Source organism: Artemia sp. Qi Xiang Cuo, chromosome 17, assembly GCF_049724085.1.
Source record: "Artemia sp. Qi Xiang Cuo chromosome 17, ASM4972408v1, whole genome shotgun sequence".
NCBI classification, from domain to species: domain Eukaryota; kingdom Metazoa; phylum Arthropoda; class Branchiopoda; order Anostraca; family Artemiidae; genus Artemia; species Artemia sp. Qi Xiang Cuo.
This window is the reverse complement of record NC_142810.1, coordinates 5,216,643-5,230,389: the sequence shown is the minus strand read 5'-3', so window position 1 is coordinate 5,230,389 and position 13,747 is coordinate 5,216,643. Positions and strand designations below refer to the sequence as shown.

Here is a 13,747-nt window from a genome sequence, read left to right as displayed (position 1 = left end):
TTTGAGTGATTTGTTCGAAATTATATTTAACAAGGATCACCTTTTTGCCGTGTTTGTTTCAAAAGATTGGTGCTAAGTTTGAAATAACAGAACAAAAAAAAAACTGATCTAGAACTAATCCAACTACACTTATCGGACCATGCGCGTGTCGCGGTGCAAGCCGCGACACACACAAAATTTTTTTTAGATTTTAGCACCAATAATTGTTATGAAACACACAAATTTGGGCAATTTTAGAACTTTATGAACTGACTATGATGGCAGTCTTGGTTTTCAAAGGCTCGGGCGTATTTTGGCTTGTTTTTCAAAGGCTCGGGCTTGTTTTTTGTTTGAATTTCTGGTAACCCTGCCACGGAAATTCAAACTATAAGGAACGTGCTTCCAAGAGCAAGTATTTTAAATATTAGTCTGGTACCTGAAAGAAAGTAGCCTAACTTCGACCATTAATATGGTAAGAGTGTACAGACACAGCAGATAAAATTGAATTGTTGAATGGAAGAGACAAGTAGTCTCAGACTATCACATCTAGTTCCTTTTTGGCATTTTTTCTCCACTTGTACAGCCTCATAGACTTAATACTAGGCTATAGCCTACAACAAAAGTAATTTTGGTAAATTTTTACCAAATCTTATTATTGACTTACAAATAAAGGGAATATACCACTCGATGCCTATGTTTATGCTCTTTACAAATATAATAATCATTTTGGTCAGAAATGCATTTTAACCCCACCCCTATATGTACCAATTCAGGGTATATATTTGTACATTAGGGAGGTGAGAAGAAAATTTTATTTCTGATGTAAATGAGAGGTAAGATTAAGCTGCCCCCCTCCCTAATGTGCAAATATATACCCTGAATTGGTATAGCCTATATAGGAGTGAGGGTTAAAATTCATTTCCAAACAAAATTATTATAGTATTTGTAAAAAGCATAAAAAAGGAATTGAGTGGTATATTCACTTTATTTGTAAGTCAATAATATGATTTGGTAAAAACCTACTGCAATTTCTTGTAAATATCTGTGAAATTTGGAATGTGGGACCATGGTTAAGAAACATTTAGAAATGGTTTAAGAAAATTTGAAAATTAGGCTAGGCTATTTATTTTGTTTGATTTTTATATTATTTCTTATAACATATTATTTGCTCAATTCAGATATAAATTTAAAGTTGCTAAGGTGGCACCCAAAGGAAGTAGGTTATAAACCACTTATTTCTTGCTGTAGCTTAGGCTGATTCCTGGTTCCATTAGGCAGTCCATCTGTAGGCTAATCTTTATTGGAAAGGTTAATTATAGAAATTTGGATAGATGTGTCTTTTCAGACTTTGCCACTTCTTCATCACCTGTTTGGTAATTCCAAAAACCAAATGGTGGCTCCTGTTGAAGCAAGGCTTGACTCATTTTTTGAGGAACATGTTCATTTTTGTAACCACATAAAGAAGTTTCAACACTAGTTAAGTTGTTCAAGAGTAACATGTTCCAAAAATACTTATAACAATTCAAATCTCATTTATTAGACAACTCAAATATAAACCATTTTCCTACTGTTTCAAGTTCTTCAAATGCTCTCTACAAAAATAGAGCCGAATTTTGCCATCAACAATTCAGGGTATATATTTGCACATTAGTGGGGTGAGGGTGGTTAAATTTCATGGTAATTTTGCAGTTGGCCACATAATTTAGCTAGGATGAAGGTGAAAACATCATTTGATGTTTTTTTATACTCTTTCATTATTCATTTAAAATACCTTTGGGGCCCCTTTAACAGCTCAAGATGCAATTAGCCCCAGAAGCAATTCTTGAATTATGAAAGAGCATAAAAAAGGCATGAATGACATTTTCACTTTTACCTTAGCTAAATTATTTAGCCCACTAGAAATTTTACCAATTAGCCAACCAGTATTATAAGCCTAAGAGCCTAGCTGGACATAACAAACATGTTAAGAAAACAATTCTTTTTCCATAATATGCAGAATAATCATAGTATACACATTTTGCAGAGGAAGAACCCTTATTCTCACTTCTTTCCTTGCTTTTGCAGTTTTTATAAAAAACTTTGAATTTCTTAGAACCTATATATTTACAGAGTATATACCCCCACCCCCTTAATGTGCAAATATATACCCAGAATTACATCCTGAATCCAAATATAACATTCATTTCATCCAATATGAACTTTACCCTAATATTAGCCATATGGCAGATGTCCTTGAAGGTTTATGTAAATTGTTTGCAGTAATTTTTTACTGAATGCAAAATGACAAGATATATATATATATATATATATATATATATATATATATATATATATATATATATATATATATATATATATATATATATATATATATATATATATATATATATATATATATATATATATATATATATATATATATATATATATATATGTTGATTTTCATTTGAAAACTGCAAGGCATATTCTTGAGCTGTGGGATACTCATACTTTGTATTAGAACTCTTCTGTTCTTAGAATAGAATATAATTTTATTTTAAAGATTACTATCACAGCATGATTGCCGAATTGGAATTTTATGTAAAAAAAAAGCACTATATATATATATATATATATATATATATATATATATATATATATATATATATATATATATATATATATATATATATATATGTATATAGAAATGCATTTTAAAGTCTTTATGGTGCTTGTTTGTTAAACAAGACACACTCAAGAATTATGATCTTTAAGGTCTGTTGAATCTGCAAAGAACTGGTTTCCTGTCTGTATTGACCTTGAGTGTGTTTTGTTTGACAGACAAGTAACATCTTTACTCAGGCAGAATTTAACAAATTCCTTGCTTTGGCTCCTGCTTGTTGATTTTCATTTGAAAACTGCAAGGCATATTCTTGAGCTGTGGGATACTCATACTTTGTATTAGAACTCTTCTGTTCTTAGAATAGAATATAATTTTATTTTAAAGATTACTATCACAGCATGATTGCCGAATTGGAATTTTATGTAAAAAAAGCACTATATATATATATATATATATATATATATATATATATATATATATATATATATATATATATATATATATATATATATATTTATCATCTTCAGAACATGTCATTCATGTCAAACATAATTCATTTTAAAAAATACCTTAAAAAACTATGCTTAGTTAAAAGCCAAAATTAAAAATAAATAGAAACCAATAAAATTAATGAAAATACATAAAAAATATGAAGGGTCAAAATCTAGAAATTTTTGTTGTACATATTCACAAATCTAGGTATAAAACTTTTTGCTAACTGCTGATGGGCACAGCATACTAGTTGAAGTTTCTCAACAGACACTGCAGCCCGGCACGAGAGTTATGTTGTTGTGGCTTGAGGGAGGAAAACGGTTTCGTGGATTGGGTAGCTCAGAGATTGTCTTCCGAATCCCATGCAGAATTTTTTTCTTCTTTTTTCAGAGTTTGTTTTTTAAACTTTGTCAGCAGCTCTTCATATGACATTTCTGCCTGCTTTGAAACTATCATTAGAGCCCTTTTGATCCTGGCACTTTGCTCAGTAATCAGTCCAAAATGCCATACAGGAGCTGCATATTCCAGAATTGGGCAAATAAAAGTCATTTACTTTCATATTTGAACTGGAAGCTTCAATTAAAATTTGAGCTTTGCTACATTCATTTGCTTCACAAATGTCTCCAAGGGTAAGGTTGTCAACATATTTCCAGCAGTCTTCACAATCATTAGTGGTATCATTGATCATAACTAGAAAAAGAATAGGACCCAGAATGGTACCTTAAGGTACACCACAAAAAACTGGCTTGGGTTCATAGAAAGACTTCTTATATTTTAGAATTTGGAACCTATTTATTAAAGAACTCTGAATCATTTTCACTACAGCAGCACTCACTCTAAAATCAAATAAAAGCTTAGAAATTAAAATGTTATGATCAATCAAATTGAAACCCTTTTTAATATCAATTGTTATTAAGTTTAGCCGTTTACCAGGTTCATCAACATGCTTAAAAATAAAATGTAAAAGACTGACTAGATAATAGGATGTTGATGTATTCTTTCTGTTGCCACACTGACGAGGATCATGGAGGGGTTCAACTTCAGCTTTTAGCCAATTTGCTACAAAACTTTCATATATTTTGCTGAACAAGGGGGTCAAAGTGATTGGCCTCACACCATCAAAATTAAGTTCAGTATCTTTTTTAGGGATTGGAGTGCCATACCCTGTTTTCCATATCTGTGGGTAAACTGAAGAAGTTGAAATGCAATTAAAAACTTGTGTTAGTGGCTTAGTCAATTTGTCAGAAAATGCTTTTATAAGTTCAATTGGAATATCTATGGGAGTTATACTAATTTGTTTAAGTTTCTTTATTTTACTGGATTTTTCCAGTAAAAGATTGGATTATTCTGGCCAAATGACCATTTAACTGGTTAGCAACTGTTTCATTGTTAGAATCTGAACGAAAATCAACACCACTAGTGAATTTTCCACAAATTAGTTTTATTTCCTTGTACCACATGCTAGGCTTTGATTCAAAAAGATTATCAATTTTTTGTGGTAATACTCAGCTGCAGCTTTTCTTGTCATTTTACATACTTTGCTGTGGAGCATATTAGGATTTCCTATTTTCCTTTCTTTTCTTAGTTGAATTTTATACTGAATCAAATCTTTAATTTCTTGGGTTATGTATGGATGATCTGTGTTGCACTGCTTGAACATTTTCTCAGGAAAGTATTTATCATATTTATTTCTTAATGACTTTCCAAATATAAAGTCAAAAAAGAAGGAAAATGAAAATGTGATTGAGGGACTTCTTTTTCAACAACTTTAACTTTGCTTACTATAATATATTCTTCAAAAATATTCTTTCTGCTCCCCCCCCCCTCCCGAGCGTTTTGTGACCAGAGATCATTCTAAGAAAATCTGCAACAAACACTCCTGAATCCAAGAAAGAAGCCATTTCTTCAGCCAGCAATTAATAAACTTTAGGAATCAACTATCTAAAGATACAGTGGCTGCTGGTTTGTTGGGTGCATTCAAGCAAAATCTTGACAAAGAATAGCTATAGCAAGAGTTCCTGCAAAGCTGGGAAGCTGTTATGTCCTCAACCTAAATGTGGCAAGCAACCACATCAAACAACCTACATAAGTCATCTTGGAGCATTGCAAAAGCATAGGAAATCCTTAAAATTGCTCTAAGCTGCAATTTAAGGTAATATTTTTTCATTGGCAATGCTGTCATAGCTGAGACCCTTTTTAATTTTTAAAGGAAGCCAAATTTGACAGGCAAAATCATCTTAGTTCAAGAACTCTTTTGTCAACATTTAAAAGCCAAATGTGGTCTGAAACCTCAACAAATAGCTATGACAAGGAGGAGCTAGAATTTGGACTTTTTGAATCTGCCCTTAAAGTGAAGATTAGTGGCAAAATATATATAACATATATCACAGATTATGCTCAATTTTGGTAGGAAGGATACCACAAAAAAATTACTTTTTTACTTGTCCAGCAATGCTTTTTTGCATTGGTTGAGTGGCAACACTGGTAGGCAAGCTCTAAAATAATTACAATAAGGTCACTGTTATCAACAGGTGCTAAAATTTTATTTCTAATAAGAAGGTTTTGATTGCTGAGAATAACCAGATCAAGAATGTTAGAAGCTTAACCTTCCCTAAAACAAGTTGGGTAAAATATTGTAAATTGCTACAAGCTTGGTCCAGATTCCTTGGGCTATCTAGGGGGTCATCATGTGGAGGGGGATGCATTTACAAGTGATCTAATTATTATATTTGGAGAGAGCATAGAAAAATGAATCAATTAGTGTGTCCAGCTTGTCTCTGTCAGTTGTGAAATCTTGTATATATTTACAAGCAGATGTTTTGAAAGACAGACTGTACAAAAAAGTCCCATTAAAAAGACTTTTAAAAAATTCCCAATAAATTCCGTATTTTATGTTGTTTCCAAATATTGTGGTTGTTTTTCTGACTGTACAACTCTGCAATGATCCTAGATGTAGACCTAGGATATGCAGAATGGTATATATAAATAACTAAAAGAAAACACTATAGCAATGAAATTCCTACTTTAGCCTATGATATTTCCTTAAATTGCAGCTTGGAGCAATCTAGGGATTTAGCCTTGTGAAGCTCCAGAGTTGATGTTCAAAGTTGTTTTCATTGTTCTTTAGCGACCAGGTGCAGGTGGATGACAAGTTCATGGGCGTAGGCAATATCTTGTCTAGGAATGGGTAGCTGATCCTGTGTTGGGGGAGGGGACTTATAAATCCTTCTCATTGTCCTTTGAATATAGGTCTTTAGAGACTTGTCATTCTATGTTGTTAAAACTTGGTCTTTAGCATTTTCTATGTTCTACTTTTCCTGCAATACTATAATATAATACAACCACTATCCTACTTCCACTTTCCAACAGACATAAACACTCCAAAAGCAATTTGACACAAATCATGTTACAGTTAGATAACAGCTTCTTTTTTTATAGATTCAATTCAAAAGTTTAAAGTTGGGCAATATTAAATATCCAAATTAGTATACTAGAGATCAGTTCACAATCAGCATGGCCCACGTTTAGCCAAATCAAATAATCTAAATATAAAAGCCTATGGGGACCTCTGGTGGATTATAAAAGCTCTGACAGATGACAGCGTATGTTTTTAAAATGCCTTGTCTTTATTAATACTTCTACCAAAAATATCAGATTGAATCACGTTTCATGGTGATTAAATCTGGAAGTTAGCTCAATTTTTGTATGAAGGCCTATGCTTTATTACAAAGAAAAGCCATAACTCACGTTCTATTCTCTTATTATTTGCCTGTCCTTTGGCAGCTTCCAAGCTGTGCCATCTTCACTGGTTTGCTGTTAGCATTTTTTCATCCCCTGGGATGTTAGTTTCTATGTTTGGCCACAAAGGTTGAAGACAAGCTCAGAACCCAAAAATTGATTCATTCTGGTGTTGCTTAACTCTGTTAGATCAGTAGGTGAACGGAAATTCTATTTTTTTTTTTCATTCAAGATAAAATGTTCAATATTAAAACAGAGGAGAAAAGAAAGGACAACAACTGGGATTCAGAAGAAGAGAAAACAGCAGTTTATTTTGTCTTAGTCAACAAAAGTCAGTCAGATTCTCTGGAAGTACCATTGGTGTCCCTAGAGGAATGCTGCAAGACTACATGAAAAAGGTTGAGAAGCTGAATATCCCTGAACAAAGTCTGGACCTGAGTTTCTTTAGACCCTATTACCACACATGATAAATATTTACAGAGGCACAAGATAAAGGACTAAGAACTTACTTGAAAATTATAGCTGATGTGCATTTCGACTTTACTCCCCTAGAAGCACGTAAGCTTGCATACACTTATGCCATTACTAAGAGTATAAAAGTGCCATATAACTGGAAATGCAAAGGTAGTGGAGAAACGGCAGGTAAAGATTGGTGCTGTGGTCTTATAGATTGCCTTAAAACTCTACCAGTAAGAATGCCTAAAGGTACAAGCTTATGACAGTCAACTGTTTTCAACAGTCAAAGTGCAGGAGCTTTCTTTGAAAACCTAGAGCAAGACCTAGATAAACAAATGTTCAGATGACAAGACATTTGGAACGTTGTCAAATTGGGTCTGAAAAACATCCACAAGCTTGGAATATCACTGCAATGTGAGGCCAGAGTAAGTAGGGAAGGTTATGTCAGCAGAAAAAAGTCAGTTGACCATGATTTGTGGTGGTGTTAATGTATTGGGAACACAGTACCTCTACTTATTTTTGCCCCAAGAAACAGTGTCTGGAAATTTTACTCAAGAGAACTTTACCAGGAACCATCATGATTGGCTCAGAAAATACTTTTGGCTGGATGATTGCCTCCCATTTTTTGCTTTACTTGCTGCAGTATCTTATCAATCAATTCAAAACAGTCACCTGCACTTCTGAAAACAGACAACCAGATCAGCCAATACCCGCTTGAATTGCTTGATCTAGCTAAAAATAATGGTGTTGAACTTTAACTGTCATTACCCATGCTACTCAAACTAAAGCCTCTCGAAAGGATAGTCATGGGGCTTCTTAAGGCCTACTACAGCCAGGAAGCTGCAAGTTTTATGACTACCCATAAATGTAAAACTATATCAGTTTATAACATTGCTGAGCTACTGGGAAAAGCATATCCAAGGGCTTTCCCTCTTGAGAATATAGTCAGTGGATTCAGATCAAGTGGAATCTACCCCACCAACAGAGACGTCTTAAAGAATTATGAGTCCTTCTCATTATATGTCTTTGACAAAATGCCTACCACACCTAGTGAAGCACTTACAAGAGAAGTTTCTATGCTCAGCACAAGTACTGTGTGACATTTGGACTCCTTTTTTAATATAGACCCTAAAATGGATGCAGCACAGGTTCTGTATCTAAATGTTGAGCAAAGGTCACCAGATGATTTGTTAAAAGAGGTTGTTCATCCATACACCTTTCCAAAAGGGTCAACACGAAACATTAACAGGAATAAAAATATTAAAAAGTCAGAAGTGCTAACTGACACCCTTGTGAAAGAATGCATTACTGCTGAGATAAAAGCTTTATTTTCCAAGAAGGCCCTAGTCCTGGAAAGGAAAAAAGTCAGAGAAGTGAAAAAAAACAAAAAGCAAAAGGCATGTTTCTCATAACAAAAGTTGCAGTTGGAGTGATGATGCTGACGTAGATGAGCCCTATACAGAAACTCTTCAGACTTCAGTATGGACGTTTAGGACAAACCCCTACCAGCAACTTCCAATTTGACACTAAGAAAGTCAAGGCTGGTGACTACATTTTGGTTGAGCTGAAGAGCAAGAAAGGAAATCCTGTTCACCTCATTATTAATATAAAAAAAAAGTAGCAACTGAAGAACTTAAGGTCCACTTTTTGAAGGAGACTGGAATAATAGACTTTGCGCTATCTGACGAGATGGATAGTGTCTTAAAGACAGAAGTTGAAATGAAGCTGCAACCACTGATAGGTGGAACATCAAGATTAGCGGAACAGCTTACTTTTGGTGTTGATCAGTCAATTTACAATTTGAAATCAATGGACTTTGGTTGGTTGTTTTAATCTTACGAAACTGATTTGTAGTTTCTTATACTGACCACATTCTTTCATAATTTTATTATCAGAAACTTTTTAAGGTTTGGACATGTGGAGTAGGACGCTCCCCCACAGCCCTCAGGGGATGTGTTTTAAGGTATGCCCTGGGGGCATATAAGAACGTGTCGGCACAATGTATTATTTATTATTTTTTTCCTTTAGACCAGGGCAATTTGTATTGAAGAAGTTGTTGTAGAAACTTAGAAAAGGGCTCATTCAATTGGAAATTGGAGTGGCTTGTGCCCTTTTTACTAGTTAAAAGTGACCGGAAGACAACAAACACCCCTTCTACGCCCACCATTTCCCAAAACACATCCAATCAAAATTTTGAGATAGCCATTTTGTTCACCATAGATGATTTCCAGATAGAAGTTATGTTTTTGAGGAGGACACAGCTCTCAGGGCAAGGGTTTTAAGTTATGCCCTGGGGGCATATAAGGCTTCTCTTGAAAGCATTGTTGTAGAAACTTCAAAAAGGCTTATTCAATTAGAAATTCAAAGGGCTAGTGCCCTTTTTGAAAGTTGAAAGTGATTGGAGGGTAACAAACCCCTCTCTCATGCCCACCTTTTCCCAAACACATCCCCTCGTCATGTTTAGATAGCCCTTTTATTCTAAAGAGTTGAAAGTTCTGGAAATTAGGTCTTTGAGAATGACACCCCCCCCCCCATATTCTTCTGGGCAAGGGTTGTAACTTATGCCCTGGGGGTATATAAGGTTTTTATAGAAAGTGCTGTCGTAGAAACTTCAAAAAGGACTAGATCGAATTGAAATGGCTAGTGCCCTTTTTAATAGTCGAAAGTGATTGGAAGACAACTAACACCCCTTCCACACCCACAATTGTCCCAAACACGTCCAATCAAAATTTTGAGATTGCCATTTTGTTCAACGTTGTTGAAAGTTCTGAAAATTATACCTTTGAGCAGGACACTCCCCCCCCCCCCACAGTCTTCAGGGAAAGGGTTATAAGTTACACCTTGGGGGTATATTAGGTTTTCATTAAAAGCTTTGTTGTAGAAACTTGAAAAAGGGATAATTCGATTGGAAATTCAAATGGATTGTGCCATTTTCAACAGTCGGAAGAGTCTGGATCTGAACTAGCCCCCCTCTTCACGTCTACCAATTATCCAAACATATCCAATCAAAATTTTGAGATAGTCATTTTGTTCAATGTAGTTGTAAAGTCTGGAAAGTTAGGTCTTTGAGGATTACAACCCTCCCCCTCAGAGCCCTCAGGGCAAGGGTTACAAGTTATGTCCTGGGGGCATATAAGGTTTTTTTTTGAAAACTTTGTAGTTGAAACTTGAAAAAGGGTGCATTCGATTGGAAATTCAAAGGCCTTATGCCCTTTTTAATAGTCGAAAGTGAATAGAGGACAAATAATCCCCCTCTCAACTAATTTCCCACTAATTTCCACCCAAACTAATTTGGGTGGAAAAAAAACTAATTTTTGGTGGAACAACTAATTTCCCCAAATACACACAATCAAAATTTTGAAATAGCCATTTTTTTCTATGTTGTTGAAAGTACTGGAAATTATGTCTTTGCGGATAACACCCCCCCCCCCTCTCTACAGCCCTCAGGGCAAGGGTTGTAAGTTATGCCTGGGGGCATATGAGGTTTTTATACAAAGAATTGTCGTAGATTCTTCTAAAAGGGCTCATTCGATTTGAAATTGAAACGGGTAAAGGCCTTTTTAATAGTCGAAAGTGATTGAAGAGCAACTAACCCCCCTCTCACGCCCACCGATTTCCCAAACACATCCAGTCAAAATTTTGAGATATTAATTTTGTTCAACATAGTTGAAAGTTCTGGAAATTAGGTTTTTGAGGATGCCAACCCTCCCCCTCAGAGCCCTCAGGGCAAAGGTTGTAAGTTATTCCCTTGGGGCATACAAGGCTTTTATAGAAAGTTTTATTGTAGAAACTTCAAAAAGGGCTCATTTTATTGGAAATTGAAAGGGCTAGTGCCCTTTTTAATGTTTGAAAGTGATTGAAAGGCAACTAACCCCTCTCTCACACCCACCATTTCCCCAAATATATCCAATCAAAATTTTGAGATATCTGTTTTGTTTAACGTAGTTGAAGTTCTGGAAAGTAGGTCTTTGAGGATGACAACCCCTTCACAGCCCTCTGGGCAAGGGTTGTAAGTTATGCCCTGGGGGCATATAAGATGTTTATAGAAAGTGTTGTCGTAGACAATCAAAAAGGGCTTATTCGATTGGAAATTGAAAAGGCTAGTGCCCTTTTTAATTGTCGAAAGTGATTGGAAGGCTTGACATTTTTATAGTAAAGATCGATCTGGGTACGATTTATTATTATTTTTTTTTTTTTTTTTTTTTTAGACCAGGACACTTTGTATCAAACGAGTTTTCGTAGGAACTTCAAAAAGGGCTCATTCGATTGACCATAGATTGGATTAATGTCCTTTTTAATAGTCGAAAGTGATTGGAGGGTAACTAGTCCCACGCCCACCCTCCCATTCCCCCATTATGTTTAAAAAATAAATCTTGGCTTAAGATTAAATCAAAATGCACTATGTTAATGCTAATTCCCAATAAGGCATCTCAGCAGTACCCCAAGAACGACTGAGGGTATTATGTTCAAGCTTTCGGGGCTACTTCTGTTCTAAAATCAAATAATCTACCAAGCGTAAAATTACCACAAATCAGGATCGATAAATAAATGGAACCCAAAACGAACAGAAATTACAATAAATAAACGAGTCAAACTCGAAACGAGCAGAAAATAGCATGAGTAGGGCTCAGGGGTGGATCCAGAATTTTTTCTAGGGGGGGGGGGGTAGGGGACGCAAATTAGGTTGATCTGATAAAAAAATTTAGGGGGCTGCAAAATAGGTTGATCCGATAAACTTGCGTTAAAAGCAAGTATAATTAACGCAAACTTGGTAAATTAAGTAAATTACACTACTTTAGACTACGCTAGGAGGGGGTGCCCTCCTCGCCCCCCCCCCCGGGATCCGCCACTGGTAGGGCTCCATACCCCTATGCCTTCCCAAGGCCAGAATATAATTTGCACCTTACTGAAAAAATACAAATGAATGTGAATTTTCAGTTTAATATGCATATACTGATATTTAGTAATCAAAATGTTAATATTTTTTGATTTATTAAAGTTATGAAAGTAAAAACATTTATGTTTTTTCAGTAAAGTGCAAATTATGTTCTTGCCTTGGGAAGGCATAGGGGTTTTGAGCCCTACTCGTGTTAATTTGTACTCGTATTGAGTTTGACGACGTTTGAACAGTTAGATAGATACATTTGAACAGGTAAAGCCATATTGACCACAAATAGCACCTGATTGACAATTTATTCCTATGTGATCTACCTCGTGACAATTAAAGCATTGACGAGGAAGGAAGAGAAATTCCTGAACAGGTAGGTAACCAATGCGCACTGATTTTTTTTAGAAGAAATTCAAGGTCACTACGAGTCTCGAACTGTACTTTATAGGTGTGGGAAGCACACTGGCTTATTTTGGTGCTTTTGGGGATTAGTTGCTGAAGGTCAGAAAGGTCTAAGGATTGGGAGACTTGCTTAACAACAGCTGCAAAGACTGGTTCTTTCATGGAAGCACTTATAGATGGCTGAGTGGCTATTGCACTCAACTATTTTGTTAGCCACTGATTTGGAGCACATAAAAATTTTCTAGTCGTTATTTGATTGCTTAAGATCTGTAATGTGCTTAATTAAAAAACTTTTTCCACAAAATAAGTTTTTCAAAAAAAAGTAAAGAACTCCATTAAACCAAAAATGAACAAAAATAGAATCAAATTATGTACCAAGCATACAGCTACCACAAATCAGTATCTATAAATAAATATAACTCAAAACAAGCAGAAACGAATATCAGTAGGGTTCTAAACCCCATGCTTTCTAAAAGCTAGAATATAATTTGTATTTTACTTAAAAAAATTCAAATGAATTTAGTGAAAAAAATGTGTATGGTCAGTTTAATGAACAAAATAGAATCAAATAATCTACCAAGCATACAACTACCACAAATCAGTATCAATAAACAAATGAAACCCAAAACAAACAGAAATTAAAATATGTCAAACTCAAAACGAGCAGAAATTAATCTGAGTAGGGTTCTAAACCCTATGCTTTCTAAAAACTAGAATATAATTTTGTATTTTATTCAAAAATTTTTTTTTTAATGTTTTCACTTTTATAACCTTAAGAAATTAAAAACTAATTAAGATCTTATGGAATAAATATAAGCATATGTACATTAAACTGACAATGCATATTTTTTTCAGTAAATTCATTTGAATTTTTTTCATTTCTTTACTGAAAACGTTTTTATTGATATACATTACAAAAATATAAAACATTTTTTTATTGATACTGATTTGTGGTAGTTGTATGCTTGGTAGATTATTTGATTCTATTTTATTCATTAAACTGACCATGCACATTTTTTCACTAAATTCATTTGAATTTTTTTCAGTAAAATACAAATTATATTCCAGCTTTTAGAACGCATGGGGTTTAGAACCCTACTCATATTAATATCTGCTTGTTTTGAGTTTGACTTATTTTAATTTCTATTTGTTTCGGGTTATGTTTATTTATTGATGCTGATTTGTGGTAG

The 13,747-nt window shown here is 34.4% G+C and overlaps 1 protein-coding gene across 2 annotated transcripts in view; it reads left to right on the top strand.

Moving 5' to 3' along the window:
• LOC148941830 (activator of basal transcription 1-like) overlaps positions 1-13,747 on the top strand; it is a 44,773-nt gene that overhangs the window by 21,563 nt on the left and 9,463 nt on the right. The window contains exon 1 of one of the 2 annotated variants that reach the window (XM_089102925.1): positions 353-451. The exons of the other annotated variant lie outside the window; for it this stretch is intronic. Coding sequence (XP_088959051.1) covers positions 449-451 — 3 coding nt within the window. The 5' untranslated portion in view covers positions 353-448. Of the gene's footprint in view, positions 1-352; positions 452-13,747 lie in introns of those variants that run through there. 2 annotated transcript variants of the gene reach the window in all.